Genomic DNA, 17969 nt, shown 5'->3' with positions numbered 1-17969 from the left:
GGCACAAACCTGGGATTTAATAAGCTTGGGCTGGTCTTACCAGCCATCCCTAGGAGGAATGGAGGGGAGCAGGTGTCAGTAAAGGTGCAACACTTCTGGAAGAACAGGATTACTGAGATTTCTGGCCAGGAGGGAAGCCTTGTACCTATTTCCTTTATCTGTGCCCCACGCCCCCAGAGCTGTGGGGCATTTCCCTCAACATGCCTGACCTAGAGGCAGACTTCCCTTCAAATGTTTGCGTTGCCCGGGAAACGACTAAAATGGGCGTTGAAAGGAAAGGGCAATCTGGTCATTTAAATCACAGGGAAACTTTGGGTGAGCTGGTTACTTCTCTTTCCTCGCCGATAAAAATGAAACTTAGCTCTTGTTGCAAAAAACCTTAGGACAGTTTTGGAGAATCCAACGGTAAGAGAACTCATCTCCATTGATCCTCACTTGAGGGACATTTGAATCTGCAACCCAAGGAAAGCCTCACCCGCTGGAAACCAGCTTTGGGCTCTACTGGCGGTGGGCAGGGCACATGAATGTTGGGACAGTAGAAGCCATGGGTTCCGCCCAGGCCGGTCTTTGAGCACCTCTCGGAAGAGCCGAAGGGGCGGCCCGAGCACCAAGGGGAAGGGGGTTCGCCAGCGGAAACGGCCCAGGGGCCCAGCAAGGGGCGGCTGGGCCAGCCTGAGGCTAGGCTGGGCTCTCACGGAGGCGGGGCCAACTCCAAACGGCTGTGTAGCCTGGGTGGGGCCGGACCAGCTGGGACCTGGCGACAACACAGTCCTGACCCTTGCCTGGCGCCAAACTCGGGTGTTCCAGAGGCTTCCGCTAGACCACAATTCTCAGGGGCTCGCCCCGGCGGCCTCCCTAGCTAGCTTAGCCTCACCTCCCGCGCTGCGGGCCGCGTCTGGGCCTCGGCGCATAGCACGCCGGGAACTGTAGTTTTATCTTAGAGCACCTATGCCAGAAGGGAACGAGGGGGGGACTGCGTTTCCCAGAGTGCAGCGGGGTGGCGAGGGAAGGCAGGGGGGAAGGGACAGTCGGTCGCAGACCGCGCTGGTTTGCCGTCGCCGCTGCCGCCATCGTGCCAGCCCCTCGGGTGAGTGTCGGGGGTAGCGCGCCGGGGCGGGGGCTGGGACGCAGGAGCCGCGCTCCGGGCCGCCTGGAGCCTCCGCTGCGAGTCCCTGGGCGGCCCCTCCCCTCCCCCCCCCCCCCCCCGGCGGCCCGAAGCCGTGCGGGGCCGGGGCCATGTGTCGTGCGCGGCTCCGCCTCCCGCCGGTCCTCTGAGGCGGCGGCCGGGGGGAAAACGGAGAGACAGCCAGGCGTCTTTCCAGGCTATACCGTGCACATGGCGGGTGCAGCGGACTGCGCTGGGGTCGGGCCTTTTTTTCCTGGTCCGGACCACCCAGATCGGGCTCTCCGGGCCCCGCCCCGTCTGGCCTACTTGGGCCTGCCGGGAGTCTCGCAAGCTCTGCAGGCGGGCTAGTGGGCCGACCCCATTCCCACGTCCTGCCACCTGCCTGCGAAGGATCCGGGAATGGGCAAGCGCCACCCGGCCCGCTCCGGAGTCAGCAATGGGTAAGGGCGCCCGCCTGTAGCAGCCCGAGCTTAGGCCCCTCACCCGGTTCCCGACCATAACCTGGCTGGGATGTAGGTGAATGCTCCCCTGCTTGTCTGCCCACTGGGAGTGCACGAAACCTACCCCTCAACTCTGGAACTCATGCGTAAATTCTGTGTGGAGGGGAGGGTCAAGTAATCTAGGGCGGGAGGGGATCCCACGTGGAACATCACCCCCGACCAGCCTTGGAGGATCTGGTCTGATGGTAATGAGACAGCTCCAGGCTAGTAGGCTCAGCTCCCGCTCTTTTCTCGCTCAGTGACCAGGCCCCAGCTGTGGGTGGGTTGGCCGGCCGTGTTAGTGGAGGAAGGGAGGAAGCCAAGGAGATTAGATTGAATGTGTGAGACTTCAACACATTATTAGACCTCTCCCCGCACAGCCTAATCCTCACATCAGCCCCTCCCAGAGCCATCTGCCCTTCTCACACAGGAAGATGATTCCATAAGAATAGTGGTGATGGGTGGGATTCAGCGGAGGGGGAAGTAGAATCCAGGCCTGAGATCCATGAGTCCTGTGACAAACAAGAGGCTGGGCTGGAAGTGACATTGGGGGGTGAAGTACATCTGGGCTGTGGGGCCCTTCTGAATTCCAGGTGGCAGAACAGGGGCCAAAAAGTGCAGAAAGTCAGGCTTCCCTCACTTGCTTGCTCACTTCCCAATATCTGGAATGATCTATGAACAGGCAGTAAGCTGGTTGAACCTTGGGAAATTGCTCTTAATGATGGACCCAGGGACCCCATTGAGTTCTGGGAGGAGGAGAGTATCTAGCTATAGAGTAGTCTCCTGACAGGCTTTGTTAAAGCACTTCTGATTGAGTGATGATAAATTAAGGGACCAGTCCTGAGAAGACCATGGAATTCTGGGAAGAGGCAGCTTGTCAAGCCTTGATTCCTCTCACCCAGTGTGGCTTCTGAGCCACAGTTCTTGCATGGACTAAAAAGGCAGCTAAGTCTCTGCAGTCCTGACCTCAGCAGCAAGCATGTCTCTTAAAAGAGTTGAGTTAGTTAGGCGCGTGATGCAAAAAGCCTCCACCTCTGGACTTTTTCCCCCCCTTGAGTATGTTTTTTGCGATCATTGGGCTTTAGCCTTGGGTGTTTTCCCTCAGTTGAATTGTTCTGTATAGTCATTTCTCCCTGGTTAAGGAGGACAGGCAAGGATCTGTGCAGGTCTCATCAGGGCTAGCCTTCTCTCTGAACTCAAGCCTTGTAATCCGCATCCCGGCCCATGAGCACATGGAAGTCAGGTTCATTCAGCAGGCTCAGGAGAGGCCTGATTTGCCAGTGGAGTTGGGCAACAAGGAGAGACTACTCACAGGACACACATACTGTGTTTCCCCGAAAATAAGACCTAGCCGGACCATCAGCTCTAAAGTGTCTTTTGGAGCAAAATGTAATATAAGACCTGGTCTTATTTTAATATAATGTAAGACCAGGTATGATGCAATATAATAATAATATAATATGACAATACTGGGTATAATATAATACCAGGTTTTATATTAATTTTTGTTCCAAAAGATGCATTAGAGCTGATAGTCTGGGTAGGTCTTATTTTCAGGGAAACACGGTAGGATCAGTGTGGTGGAATCTCTTAGTGCTAGCTAGAAGCAGTTGTTTCAAGACCCTCTAATTATCTGCATTGGTTTTTTTCTAAGACACAGGTTTTAGGTGAGCTAGGTTTACTTAAGGCTCTGGATTAACTTGCACATTCCAAGGCTCTGGATGGCTTGATCACAAGGTCAAAAAGATACTGTTCCTTCTCCAAGGTTACGCAGGAGTAGGAGGAATTCAGGTCCCTCCCTCTCATTCCAGTCCTAGAAATTCCTTATAACTTCTGTCTGGAGTCAGCTAGCCATTGCTAGGCATCCTGATCCCCCAGTACCTCCAATCCTTGACCTTTCTGGAACTTGGCAGGCCATCTGGATCTCAGATAAGAAAAGAACCCTGAGGTTCTCCCGAATATGTCTGTATCTTATATTTGTGAAAGGCTAACTTGGAAAGTGGGACCTGACACAGGGCATTTGGGATGTGTCTGCATAAGCATGGGGGCAGGGTGGGAGGATGAGTGGGTTCTCAACCAGCTCAAAACTAGATCCCTTAGTGACATAGAGCCCAGCTCTTCTCTCTGAGCCATAGCTCACTTTATCGTGCTATCTTTGCAGTTGGTGGGTTGGAATGGGATGAATGGTTTAAGAGATGCAGAATTTTCAAATTTTAGAATGGGAGGCATCGACTTATCAAAAAATTCTAGGATTCCCTTACTGAGGCAGTAGTATTTTAAAATTATTTTTTCTCCTTTCTCACCAATGATCAGCTTATTCAGGAACCACTCTTAGGGCCCTTTCCATTTGTCAGTCTCTGGGCTGAGGCTGGAGGTAGAAAAATGAATTATATCCAGTCCTGGTGCTGGGGAAAGGAGGTCACAGTAGTGGGGGAGACGGGTAATATTGTTCTTATATGCTGAGGGCTAAGTTGAAGGGATCTACAGGGGCTCTTGGTCCTGCACAGAAGAGGGGACTTCTGAATGGTGAGAGCACCAAAGAGGAAAGGCTGTTGGTGAGCCTACTCTCCTCTTCAGTACACAGATCAAGGGAATACTTCCAGATGATGGGCCCAGGAAGGTCTGGGGTCCCTTGAGTGAGGCTGTTACCCCCTTTAAATTGCTGTGGCTGTTGAATCTAGCTTCTGTTTCTACAGCCTGCTCACAGGTCTGCTGGATGTCTCCCAATGCCTGGGAATCACCAGCGTTTTATGGTCTGTGGCCTTCCTATTCCCTGCCTGGAGCCTGGGTCGGTGACTTCTGCCCCTTTCACTGAGACCCTCTCAGTTCGCTTTTATTCAAGTGCCCAGTGCTCCTGGAGTGGTACCTATCAAGGCACCTTCCCAGAGTGAAACACAGGCACCTTCCCCAAGATGAAGTGAGAAAGGGGTGGATCCAAAAAGATTTCCCCAGGATAGACATTGAAAGTTGGGCTGGATTTCTGTGGGTTGGGGTTGAGCTGAACTTTCTGATGAGCTTTTTGTTTTCTTTCTTTTTTTCCCCCCTAGTTTGGCCATTTGAGGATGTTTGTGTGTTTGTTGAATTTGAGTTGGCTACCCCTTCTCCAGCTTTTGAGATTCTGTAATTCTCTTTGACCGTAGTGTGGCAGGAATTCTTGACTCCCTCTGAGGGAAGTGGCAGCATGTGGGTTATCCCTGGAATGATTTCCAGGCCTGTGTGATATTCTGGTCATCACCCTGACCAGCAGCAGATCTGTGACTCCTTCCCCCTTCTCATCCTATCAGCTGTGTCTTCCTGGAGTGAATCCGTTGTTCAGGTCTGGCTGTGACTGGGGAAGTGTCTTAGTGGCCAGGGAAGAGGGACATAAGAGGGCCGGGGGTGGCCCTGCTAACTGGCCCCCGGGCTCCCATCACCTGCTGACTGAGAACTTCCTCTCGCTGCCCTGGGCTTTACTCCTTATTTGTTACTGGTACCTGTACTGTGCCAACTCCCTACTCCCCAGGCTGGAGAGGGGGGCTACTTGGAGAAGGAGAACCGCCGTCAGGAGAGGGGGGTGTCCAAGGTGCCTGGGAACTGAGGGCTGTTTGCCTCAGGAAACTGGGGGAATTCAGGAATGTTTGTTTCTTAAAGCCTCATGTAGTCTGTCGGAGCCACTGGGTCTCACCAGGGCAGAAACTGCTGCCCTTTGGAAGGATGCTTGTGTGTAGAGACATTGGTTTCCCTTGTAGAGGTGGTGTCAGGCCAAGGATGATGCAAGTTTTCAGTTGTCCCTGTGGTGTAAACCTGCTTTGACCAGCTGAGCATGCACTCAGGGGCTTTCTGTCCTGAGGGGCATGGAGCTTGCTGATTTCCAAGAAGAAAAGCCCTGGACTCCGATTCTCACCACCTCATTGTGCCACCTGTATGGTTTCTGGTACTTGACATGGGCTCTCATCTGTTCCAGTCCAGGCCGTTTTTGTGGCCCTTTTGATGCTGGCTGTCCCAGGGGCCTTGTGTAGTCTTGGATTTTTTAACCTCTTGGTGTCTTGGCTTCCTCATCTACAAAGTGATGGTAATCATACCAGCTCTACGGGGCCGTGAGGCTCAAACATGAGAGCACACACGACTGGCTCCTAGGAGACACTCCCTCCACCACCCTAGGAACTCCGCATCCATCCCTTTGTTTACTATTCTGCTCATCTAGGTCTCAGAGTGGCCCAGAGGCATGGGCCAGGCATGGTGGTAGCAGACAGTGGGGGTGGTCACTGAGGCGCTTCAGGGCCCAATGGGGGAGCCACATCCATGTGTACCTAACCAGCAAGTTCATAGATGAGAGCTGGCTAGGACAGGGGCCCCAGAGATCTCTGAGCCACCTGGGAGAGGGGAGCTACTCAGGGATTGAGTAAGTACAAAGCAGAGACCAGAATAGAAGTCGCTGGATTCAGCTTCTGGGTCAGCCAGGGCAGCCCAAAGGCTCTGGACCCCTCCCCCCTGGCAGAAGAGGAAAAGGCCCTCAGGGTGCTGGGGAAACCTAGACCTCAGGGGTCTGCCCCAGGAAAGGGTTCTGTCCTGTCCAGCCATCGGGCACCAGACCTTATCTGATTTCTCTCCAGACTTCAGGCAGGGGAGTGGTGGACTAGGCAGTTACTGGTCCCTGGTTGAGGATACTAAGGTGTGGTGTCCCTGCAGGACGCTGCGGTCCCCACTTTCTTCCTAGCTCTGGTGTTTACCTAGGACCTGACAATGACTCCTTACGGCCGCGTCCTGCTTTATACTTTTTGTTTTTTGTTGACTATATTCTCCATGCTGTACTTTACATTCCCATGACTATTTCTTTTTAACTAGGCAAAGAACTTTATTAACCTTTGTTTCAAACTATTCCCAAGCTTCTTCACCTTAATTAGCTGTAAAGAATGATTTGTGTATAAGCAGAAACTGAAAAGAGCTGCAGTGTCCAAGGGGCTTGGGCTTAAAAATGTTAGAGATTGAGAATTTATCAGATCCATGAACAAAATTTTAAAAAGCAGTCATAATATAAAATAGCAGCTCCCAGTAACTTCTTCAAGCTTTATCTTCTTCAGAAGTTGACTCAGTTCAGTTTGCTTCACTCTTGGAAGCCTCATCAACATTCTCCGCAAGATCTGGAACTTCATCCTCCTCCTCTCCAGCAGCCAGTGGTGCTTTTCCATCCCCAGGTGGTTTGGGCAGAGCTTCAGCCAGTCTCCTTGAACTAGTCAGACTGTGTGTACCAAGCTGGTATTAGATGCTGGGTAGCGTTTCCGTCAGCTGCTTAGTCTCAGCGTGGCCTGTGAGGGTGAACATGTTTGTTGCCAGACAGGCCCGAACGTTAGGGTTGTGAAAGTGGATCGCTTTCCTTGGTTTGTGAATATATGCACCTCTTCAGTGCCTGAGATAGTGTCTATCCCTAACTTCTTTAAGGAGAACTGAAGTTTTTTATCATCTGCTGTAGCTGTTCTGTGAACCACCTTCTGTCTACAAGCAGTTCCTCTCCCACCAATGCGCACTTGTGCCTGCAGTTTGGCGAGTTTCTTCGGGTTCATGATAGTTTCTTTCATCTGGAAATGGGGACGTATGGGGGACTAGGGCTGGTGCTCAGGAGGTCTTGGGCAGACCAGCTGAGAATAAACACACACACGTGGGGACGCAAGATGGCAGGAGAAAGCCCCTGTGTCTATTTTGTAACTATCAATTTGTATTTCCTAATCCCTTCACCTTTCTCACTCAGCCCCCCAATGCCCTCCTGTCTAGTAGCCATCTGCCTTCTGCCCACATTGAAATTATAGAGGACCATATACCATCCGTCTGTATGGGAGTCTCGGTTCTTCTTGCCAATGCAGTGAAGAATCAAAGGTCAGCAAGCTGATTAATGTGAAAGCAGGGTTTGTTAGTGATAGATTCTCAGGGAAGAGAACAGGCCTAGCCGAGGCGGGAGAGAGAAAGAGAGGGAGAGAAGCCTAGACCCCTGGTGTTAGTGATACATTCTCAGGGAAGCGAACGGGCCTAGCCAAGGTGGGAGAGAGAGAAAGGGGGAGATGAATGGGGAGAGAATGAGGGCAAGAGATCTCGAGGGCCCTGCTTTATACTTTCAGTTGATTACCTCTGACATCCGCACAATTACGCACAATTACTGATGAGGAGACACCAAGCGGGAGAGACGGGCAGGCTTGAGGTCATGCCTTTGAGGGTGCAGTTGTATGCCTGCTGTCCCTCGGGTGACCAACCAAGACCGTAGGAGGGGGAGAGGGATTTGGGGGCCAAGCCCCGCTTGCGACAGGCCTTGGACAGACCGATGGCTGGGTGAATGACAAAGGATTGTTTCCTGACAACTTGGACAGAACATATAGGTGGAGAGGAAGTGGGTCACTTAGCTACTTACACTGAGCAGGATTTGCTCAGAACTCACTCCTCCAGAGAAGGGCTAGCCTCTCAGCCCCAGCTCCTATGCACTCATGGGCTTTGTCAACAAATAGTTATTGGGGACCCAGCCAGACACCATGGGAACAGAGGTGCCATGGTCAGGGAGATAGACCACAAACAAATATTTAAGAGTGACAATCTCATGTAGTGACAAGTTTTGAGAAAATAATGCAGGATGGTGAAATGAGTAACTAGGCAGCCAGCTACTTTAGACTGAGTGATCAGGGAAAGGTATCTATGAGGTGACATTTGAGCTGACACACACAAGTGACAAAGAACCAGACAGTGAAGATTTAGGGAGAAGAGTGATCCAGGTAGAAGGATCGACAGTTGCAAAGCCCTGCGGTGAGACAGACTTAGCATGTTCCAGAAACAAGAAAATACCTAATGGCTGCAGAAGAAGAAGGATGTGGTGGCAGGAGATGAGGTTGGGACATCCGAGAGGGCAGGGCACCCTTGAAGGCAGGGTAAGTGGTTCAGACTTTGTTAGTGGAGAATGGGGACGCAAGTCATTGGAGGGCCAGAAGACAGGATACACAGCACCCCTGAGACCATGAAATCCCAGGGGCAGTTTGTTCCTGAGGAACAGGCACTGTGGTGTCTTCCTATCTGGTGGCCGGCAGTAGACTGCATTTTACCTCTCCCTGCAATACACGCCTGTGCCCAGAGCATAGGTGTGTATCACCGGGAGAGAGGTTTAAGCCAAGGCTGACAGTTAATCCCACCTCTTCGAGGAGTCCTTCCCAGCCTGTATACTTCAGGGCTGTTGGGGGCTTGGCAAAAAGTAGGTGTGAGAGTAACGCCATCATTGGACCCGATTTCAAGGACCCTGCTATGAGCTCAGCACATGTGCTGGCATCTGCTGGCTCAGCGTGGTGGTGGGCCCTCACATATGTGACCATTTTTCTGTGTATCAGTTTGGGGTTGGTACGTCGTTTTCCCCATCACTGTTCTGCCCCAGGTCCATCTCGCTCTGCTGAGTGGGTAGAGCAGCGTCGTGACTTCGAAGGTTTGGGAAAGCTGTGAGATCATCCCCCGTGAAAACGCCTATTGTTTGGTGCGGAGATCTGCCTGGTGCCTTTGTTTGGAGGCAGAAGTCCTGGTTCAGGCCTGTCTGAGAAGGCCAAGGTCAGAGAGTGCTGTTCGTTTTTATCTCCAGACCAATTGTCTCTGAGAGTCCTGGCTCTGGAGTCCACTGAACCTGGTTCCATCCGATTCCACCATCTATTAGGTTATTGACCTTGAGCAGCTTAGCTAACCTCCCTGAGCCTCATTTTGCTCATCTGTAACATGGGTGTTGACTTGGGGTGTTAGGAACAATGCATATAAAGCCCTTAACATATTTTTATACCTAATACACATTAGTGAAAAGGAGATGTTATCAGCCAGATGCTCCTATTTCAAGTTTTGTCCATGGAAACACTGACCCAGAATTTGAGAATAAAAATGAAGTTTTCTTCTATTGCCTAATGGGATCGCTGGGCCAGAGGTTTTAACCTGAGGTCTGTGACTGAAGCTCAGGGAGTGTAAACAACCTGAAATTCTTCACAAGGCTGGGGCATCTGCCTCTGTGCAAATTTATTGGGAGAGGGCCACAGTTTTTGAGACATTCTTAGAGGGTCTTTGCACCCACAGAGACCTAAGGGTCAGTGAAGGCTGATGCTCAGTGGGCAAGAGGTCATCGAGGTCATTTCTGCTCCTCGAGGAGCCTGGCCTCAATCAGCCTGCGGACTGTTGGGGTGAAGCAGGAGATGGCGTGGTCAGCGGCCCTTTCGGAAGAGCTGTAGGAGAAGCCGTCATGAAGGTCAGTCCCCAATCTGATGTGAGGCTGCCTCTGAGCCTTGGCATTTTGTTTCTTTCCAGGCTGTTCTTTTTCACAGTAACTATATTAGAAACAAGGTTAGGGCTTGCTGGCCATCCTGGGGAATGTTCTCCTAGCCTGACCCAGACCCCTCCTCTGTGTTGCATGGGGAAAGGACGGGGGCTCTATATCCTGCTTTTTCCCCCCTGGACTCAGGAACGCTGCCTCCCATGAGTTGAAAGTTTTGTGGAAGATTTCAAGTCAGAAACTGTAAGTCTTGTAGTTGACTGGGCCTTGCTCTGGGCTGCGAGATGGGGAGTGTGGCAGAACACACCAGAACCCTCACGGTCCAGAGCTACAGTTTAGGTGGAGGAGTGGGCCTGGGTGGGTTGATGGGTTGGAGGTCAGTGTTTGAGTCTGGGAAGGAGTCTGTCCCTGAACAGGTGGGGTCTGAACGGTGACTTGGAGGAAGAGCAGGGACTGAGCAGGCGGAGGAAGGGAGAAAGGAGAAAACGGTGGGCACGCACTTGGTGAGTTCTGGTGTGTTTGTGTGTGCAGCTGAATTGAGGTAGGAGAGAACGGCTGGGCACACAGGGACAGGAGCAGATGCCCACTGGGGGAGTTTAGGGGGTTTGGCCTTTAACCCAAAGGCAAGGGGGCTGTCAGGGAAGGACATAGCCAGCTCTGTGGTTTAGAGCCTTGGATGCTAAGGTAGCAGAAAGAAAGCACTGGCCTCAACCTGAGGACCCAGTGTCAGCACTGACGTACTAGATGAGCTTGGAGCAGGACTCCCCACATTGCTGAACCTCAGTTTTCCCGCCTGTTAAGTGGGATGACAGTGGAATCTGACCATATGGCTATTGTGATCATTACATGGAAGTAACACAAATCAAGGTCAAGCAGACCTCTAATGAGGTTGGTGTTGCCTTCAGGGGCCTCGCTTGGCATTTTGAAAGCAAAGGCCTGAATCCTCAGAGTTTGGAAAGTTCCTTCTCACTTTCTGGGATGCCTTGAGCTGTCCTATTCCTCAAGAGAGTTCCCTCTGCCCTGCCTCTCCCCATTGGACTAAAATGCTCTTCTGTCTCTTTATCCCTCTACCCTCTTCACTCTGACACTACTTCTGCCGAGTAGGTTTTGTATTAGCAACTTATCACACGACTAAGAATAATATTTAAAAAATGAAAAAACCACCCCACATTTCTTCTGCCTCACTGACCCACCACATGTCTGCACTTTTCTTTGGATCAGCGTCTAACCTTAGTTCCCCTCACCCTCCGTCTCAGGCTTCCCCGTTTCCTGCCCCTATCGCTACTCTTTTCCCCCAGACACTTGTCTTCGGATAAGCATACTCTTTCTCCGAGACCTTCCCTGAGCTGCCCAGCCTTGCTGAGAGCAGAGGGAGAGATAGCCCTCTTCTATTCCTTCAGCGCCCCCTCCCTGCCTCCGAGCTCTTGAGGATTGGGCAGGGCATCTTATCTTGCTGGTGGGGTCGGGCTGCAGTGAGTGAGCTAAGCATAGTGAATACCAGCGTGGAAGAGGCAGAGATATGCCAGGCTGTGCCCTGCCTCAAGTAAGCCAAGTTTGTGTGTAGGTACAACCACAGTCTGACCCCTTAGAAATGTGACCAAGACAGCGCAGCTGAGACTAGGTGTTGAGCCTATGCCTTTCCCGCTTGTTGATTTGTGTCTTGGCAGAGTGTGAACTGGGACATACCTTGTGTTTCTCTGTAACAGGCATGGCCCTGTCCAAGTTTTCTCCTCTGCTTATTTTAGACTTTCCTGGACATTTCTTAGTCATCCCAGCACTGAGCTGCTATTTTTAGTGCCACCACCTCCTAGGGGACCTAAAATAAAGCTGGCTAAGCTTCTTGGCTCTTCATTGGCTGAAATGTTGATCACGGGCTGGGAGATGGGCTAGGCTGAGGATAAGCCACTGTTCCCCTACACTGTCCCCCCCCCACACACACACACACTGGCTTCTCTGGCCTTGGGTGAGGCCACAGGATATGGAGTGAATTATCACTTACCTTGTTGAGCTGAGGGCTTTACTACATTCCCTTAGTGAGGCTTCACAACCACTGGCAACAGCAGGGTTTCACCTCCATTTTACGCAGGAGGAGGCGGTTGACCCTAAGAAAGGCAGTGACTTGTGTCACCTCCCACATTGCTAATGGTTGTCTGCCAGGGTCGGACCCACCTCCTCACTATTGGTTCAAAGTCCTGTTATCATGAGTGAGGGGCTGGGTTCCTCTGCAGTCAGACAACTACAGAACAACGCATGGGTCTGCTCTCATTGGATCCTGCAATGAGGTGTGGACTTCCCTACCTGGAGGGGCCTGGCAGAGCCACAGTGATTGAACTAGCACCCTTGGGGCCTTGATCTATGGGGGGGGTGTCCTCTTCCCCTCAGAGATTGGTGAGGGGCAGCTCCTCCCGGGGGAGGCAGTGCTAAGGTATGGGGGATGTGAAGAGATGAAGTGTTTCCCCCTCACAGCTTCCCTTTCCCCTCCCCACATCCCTCATCTATTATTCTGTTGTCCCCTGGACTTGTCCCTAGCTCTGAAGTAGGTAGGGGTCACCCCCATCAATAAAGAAATGCCCCAGTAAGGACCAGGCATCACCTAGCCCCAGAAATGTAAACTGCATCCTTAAGGCTGAGGGAAGTCACGTACTGTTTTTGTAGCAAGTGGCGCCTTGAGGAGCCATCCCTCCACTCTCACTGGGTCTTCCTCCACCTTCCAGTAAGGTGCTGAGGCAGTGTTGAAGCACTGAGGGCTATAGTAGAAGCCAACTCCACACACACAGACATCAGTAGTTCCTGGTCTGCAAGGTGGGAAGAATAGCAATAACTGGCCTTGCAGCTTGTTGTTGAAAAGATACAGGGATAGTGCTTAGTTCCTCCTTAAAGGTCCATCTCATTGGGCATTGAAGGGCCTGCTCTGACCTTCCTTTGTCCAGGCTCCACCCTCGGTACTCATCCTACGTGCTCCTCGAGGAGCTGAGTCTGGTCTACCTCGGCTCCTTGCTCTGGTCTATATGGGGAGAGGTCTCCTACCAGTTCTCTGGGGCTTCTTCCTGTTCCCTGTGTGAACAGACCTCAGCAAAGGACTCCCTGCTTGAAGCTAGGGAGGGGTGGGGGTCAATGAAAGGACAGCAGCTGGTGAGGTACCAACGCTTCCCTCCCTGTGTCTCTGGTCTTGCAGGTCTCAACGAGGCCAGGTGACGCTCCAGAATGGGAGACAAGCCAATTTGGGAGCAGATTGGATCCAGCTTCATTCAACATTACTACCAGTTATTTGATAATGACAGAACTCAACTAGGCGCAATTTACGTAAGTCTCCAGCTCTGGGCAGACAGGACCCCAGGCAATCAGTTCAGATGTTGGGCCACTTCTTCCCAGTTCACACATTCTGGCAGCCCTCACTGCCCTGGCTGCACCTTTCTTTCTGAGATGTCTATGGGACAGGGGGCCTGAGGCCTGGCCCAACTACCTGGTCTATATGTTCCACAAGAATGGGGATCCTGGTACCCTGGGCAGGTGTCCTGGGCTGGCCATTTCATGGTTCTGGAAAGGGCTTCTATTGCAGATTAGGCGGCAGGAGAGGCTAGGTTTCATAGTACCCTCTGGAGGCAGCAGCCATGAGCATCATTGCAAAGCTGAGCTCTCCTGGAGGCCCCAGGTCCGGCTTCCTTTTGGGGCCAAAAGCCCCGGAATGCTCATGGGAAACAAATGGGGTTAGCCTAGAGAGGCTAGTGTGTCCTTTGCGAAACCCTTCTATGTGGGCCTGTTTGCTGTATTGTAATGGTGTTCATATACACCAAGAGCTGCTTGTATTTGACCCTGCCCGAGACTCAGTCACGGAAATAGAGGGTGCCAAAAAAATGTATATACATTTTAAGAGGAAAAAACTCTTATTAAAATTGTAGCACTCCATATATACCGATAACAAAAGATGAATACAAGTCCTGTGTATACATTTTTTTGGCACCCCTGGTGTGATTGATCAGGCCGTGCCTGGCAGGGCTGCCGGGGATGAGAGTGATAGGAGTCATCCGGCATAGCCTCAGGGCCTGACCCGATTATGGGCAGACAGCTGTCTCCTTCCAGAGTGTCCGTGCCTTCAGAAATGTTGGATAAAAGGGCTATTACCAGTGGAGGGCCAAATCCAGCACAGGCACTATTAGTCATTATCATAGATTAGAGAATTCTTAAAAACTTGAACTGATCTGACTCTGGGATCCTGGTACTTCATTCCTTCTTCTTTTTTTTTTTTTATTAAGAGTTTATTTGAGCCAAACGGACAACCTGTGCTGGGGAGCAAGATCTCAAATGCTGCCTTCATTGCTTCTTAATATCAATTAAATAGGCCTGACCCAGAGGAGAGAGTTAGCAAAGTTGTTATTTCATGTAATTCTCAGCCCATGTCCCCTTTGAACATTAGGAAATTGAGACTCAGATAAATAAGTAACTTGCCTAATGTCACAGGTGATAAGTAGCAGAGGCACTTTGGAGTTCTGTGCCTGAAGGCTGTGGTAAGGAAGATCTGGGGGGAGGGGGCGAAGCTGGTGGGTTGCCTTGGGAGTCCTTGTTAGCCTGCATCTCTGCGTGACCCCAGGAATACCGCTTGGGAGCCCCCATGGAAAGGGTCTCCGTGGAACTCAGGTTGGGCTCTAGAGATGGTGATGAGCATAGAATGTTGCCAAGTTATTTCTCACAGCTTCTCTGGGACTGATACTGATTGACTACACAGCAGAATGGCTTTTGGCTGATCCTTGGCCCCATATGGCCAGTCTGGGGCTCATACGTATCAGAGGTCATATGGCTTCTTGCATAAAAACTGGGAAGTAGACTTATTTAATAAGTTTGTACTTTGTTGTTAGTATAGTCTTTCAGAGCCTGGGCTCTAAGACAATGGGGTATAATTAAAGAAGTGGTTAATAGTGTAAAGTTTGGAAGCTATCCTCAGTTCCTTTCTCTACAGACAGGGAAACTGAGGCATGAACTCATTTCCCCAAGAAAGATTCTTTTTAGGGCCTCAGTGATACTCTTTGTGCTCTGAGGCCCTGATGGTGGGTTTCCTGGTTTTCAGATTGATGCATCATGCCTTACGTGGGAAGGACAGCAATTCCAGGGGAAAGCTGCCATTGTGGAGAAGTTGTCTGTAAGTAAGGGCGAGGGCCGGGCGGCAAGTGGCTCCTTCCCTGCTCTGCCGGCCCCCGCCCACCAGCCACTCTTGCTTTTGCAGAGTCTTCCGTTCCAGAAAATCCAGCACAGCATCACGGCACAGGACCATCAGCCCACACCAGACAGCTGCATCATCAGTATGGTTGTGGGCCAGCTTAAGGTAACAGTGCTGCGAGGGAGAAGCCGGCAGGCAGAGGAGAGCCTTGCACCCCTGACTGCTTGTGATGTGACCTGCTTATCAAAGGACGCACAGACAAAGTGACTATTTAGAGCTGTGTAGCTCAATACAATAGCCACCAGCCACCTGTGGCGATTTTTAAATTACATTCATTAAAGTGAAATAAGATGTAGTTCCTCGGTTAACTCTAGCCATATTTCAAGTGCTCAGTCACTTGCGGCTGCCTACTGGACAGCACAGACACAGAACATTTCTGTTACTGCAAAAGTGTTATTGGAGAGCACTGGTCTAGAGGCTTTTTGGAAAAAGGACAAGAGGTGTAGGAGCAGATGGAGCTGTGGTGCCAAGCCACTGGGCCATCATACTGCTCCAAGGTGTGGGTGGGCCTTCTGTAAGCAGTTGGCCTTGGATGGGCAAGCTGGATGGTGAGTAGTAGTCAGTCCCCTGCTGGAGTCCATGCTACCACTCCCTTAGTTGGCTGCTGACTCCTCCACTGCTGAGCAAAGCAGATTCCTAGAACTCCTACTTCTCTGCGTTTTCCCTTCCCCTTCTCAAGACCTGTCATCTTTAAAACCTTCCTGCAGCCCCTCAACCCTCTCCACGAACTCGCCCAGGATCTCCTACCTGTTGTGCTTCAGCAGACTGAAGCCAGATTCTTGGTTTTCAAAATCCTCTCCTTCCCAAAGCAGAACAAATTCTCTGCCCCTTGACCAGGTCCCACCCTCCTGGATCTGTGTCATGGTGGGAATCAGAATAATATGCCTTCTCCATTGGCTAGGCAGCGTGGAGGGAGCGACCCCCTAGGCTCTGCAGTGGATTCAGAGGGACCTGACTTCTGGCCTGGACTTTTCCTGTCAGTTTCTCCTGCCTGTCCAAGATGGTCTGCCCAGAGTTTGTGCTCAAATAGGCCCTTTGGTTTGAGGAGGTCTTCAAGGGGCTCGGTGCCCACTTTCCCAGCCTGGGGTCAGTAAGCAGTGCCCCTTCCAACATGGCTTCAGGTTCTTTCTTGTGTTTCTGTCCAACTCTGAACCCTCAAAACACTTATTTGCCTCCTTGCTAACAATTCTCGGAAAAACTGGTGATGGTAGAGGCTGCACTGATTAGCTAGTCTTCTGCAGTTTGGCTGGAGGTCTCTTTTTCTTGTTTTTTTCAATTACAGTAGACTTTTGATATGTTAGTTTCAGGTGTACAGTATGATAGTTATACATTTATATGATTTACGAAGTGATCCCGCTGATTAGTCTAGTATCCACCTGGCGCAATATTATTGACTATATTCCTTATGCTGTACTTCACATCCCCATGACTATTTTGTAACTACCAATTTGTACTTAATCCTTTCACATTTTTCACCCAGCCCCTCCCATTGGCTGAAGGTCGCTTTCTGTTTTCAACAGATCACCTGATGGCTATGCTTTATTTTTAACTCCTGTGTAGCTATGATCACAGTGTGAACTTGGTTTTGAGCCTTTTCTCACATATTTGGCTGCAGTCAATATTAGCAGTAACTTCTGATTGGACTGTCTGGCGTAATCAGACACTTAAGTGTTTAGTTTTTAGATCCTGGTTGATCATCTGTGCCCAGAGACATGGGCTTAGAGGTAGGTGCGTTCTCTGCCCGTTAGCTGTAGTTAACTGGTGAATAGTTGTGCGGTTTAAGTGTACATAGCAGTGTGTGCTGCCCTCTATAGGCCCCTGTTTGCCCAGTGCAGTGTTTCATACATTATGTCAATTCACATTCACAAGTGTCCTTTGGCTGTAGTGGGATTTGAGTCCAAGATAGTACGGCCTGATCCCAAAGTCAGCATTTTTTGCCCTGTTTCTTACCACTGAACTCCCTTGCTGTTCCCTGGTTTCCTTACTGAATCATTTTTCTCTCCTTACAGGCTGATGAAGACCCCATCATGGGGTTCCACCAGATGTTTCTATTAAAGAACATCAACGATGCTTGGGTTTGCACCAATGACATGTTCAGGCTTGCCCTGCACAACTTCGGCTGACCTCCTCCCAGCCAGGCACTCATGCTGTTTCCTCCTCCCTCCTCTTCCTGATACTATTCACACTCCTCCAGATGCTCCAAATATCATACACAAATGAGCAGGGCCCCGGTGGGAGTGGGCGCAGTGCGCTGCTGCTACCGAGCTATTGTGCATGATGTTTGGATGCTAGACTAGTTGCATCTGACAGGAGAAGTTTGTGTTGTACCAGCGCATGCCTTGGAAAGACTTAAGTAATGCAAAAGGTTGTCTTTTTTTTTTTTTTTTAATCTACTGACAAGTTGCTCTAGTAACCCAAAGAAGTGAAGGAGAAAGCAGCTGCCTCACCGTCCAGATGTTGATTTGTTCAGATGTTTCAATGCCTCATGATACAATAAAACCAGAAAAATTTTCTTAACAGTTTAAATTGTTTTAATTAGTTTACTAGTTGGCTGGGCATCAATAACTACCTTGCCCCGTTGGTTCTCTCATGTCTCACCATCCCATTTCTACCCCAACTCAGCAATATCTATTTCAAGGAGAAAACTGCTGAAGCAGCACTCCTAGCTAGCTTCTTTCAGAAGCCCTGTAGGGTAGTGTTCCAATCCCCAGCCCACCTGGTTTTGGAAACGTGAGCTGCAGACAGGGAGAGCTCAGGTCTGGTTATGAAGCTTCCCTTGCACTGAAACCTCTGCAGTCAGTCCTGACAATTCCTGTGACCTCTACACTGGATAGGGTCAGGACCCATAGTAACAGGAGAGATGACCCAGAATCCCACTGTAGATGGCGAGGCCTTGGCAAAAATGGT

At 50.7% G+C, this 17969-nt stretch overlaps 1 protein-coding gene and 1 pseudogene across 4 annotated transcripts; one reads left to right on the top strand and one right to left on the bottom strand.

The window, feature by feature from the left end:
* The first annotated feature begins 298 nt into the window (after window positions 1-298).
* Window positions 299-17581, top strand: NUTF2 (nuclear transport factor 2). 4 transcript variants are annotated; one of them, XM_088800306.1, is made up of 6 exons: window positions 952-1087; window positions 9658-9826; window positions 13026-13153; window positions 14913-14984; window positions 15069-15167; window positions 17072-17581. In XM_088800306.1, the coding sequence occupies exons 3-6, from the start codon at window positions 13055-13057 to the stop codon at window positions 17183-17185; spliced, it is 384 nt and encodes a 127-aa protein (XP_088656432.1). In that variant the 5' UTR covers window positions 952-1087; window positions 9658-9826; window positions 13026-13054; the 3' UTR covers window positions 17186-17581. The 4 variants fall into 4 exon arrangements, with proteins under 4 accessions (XP_088656434.1, XP_074170809.2, XP_088656432.1 ...); XM_088800308.1 differs by lacking the exons at window positions 952-1087; window positions 9658-9826 and adding an exon at window positions 299-405; XM_074314708.2 differs by lacking the exon at window positions 9658-9826 and having other exon boundaries at window positions 933-1087.
* Window positions 6679-7160, bottom strand: LOC141567500 (transcription factor BTF3 pseudogene; annotated as a pseudogene).
* Window positions 17582-17969: the final 388 nt, after the last annotated feature.

This window comes from Rhinolophus sinicus, chromosome 8 (genome assembly GCF_057876585.1).
Source record: "Rhinolophus sinicus isolate RSI-liver-muscle chromosome 8, RSI-T2T, whole genome shotgun sequence".
NCBI lineage: Eukaryota > Metazoa > Chordata > Mammalia > Chiroptera > Rhinolophidae > Rhinolophus > Rhinolophus sinicus.
Note: the sequence above shows the minus strand (reverse complement) of the source record. Positions and strands in the feature narration are given on the sequence as shown.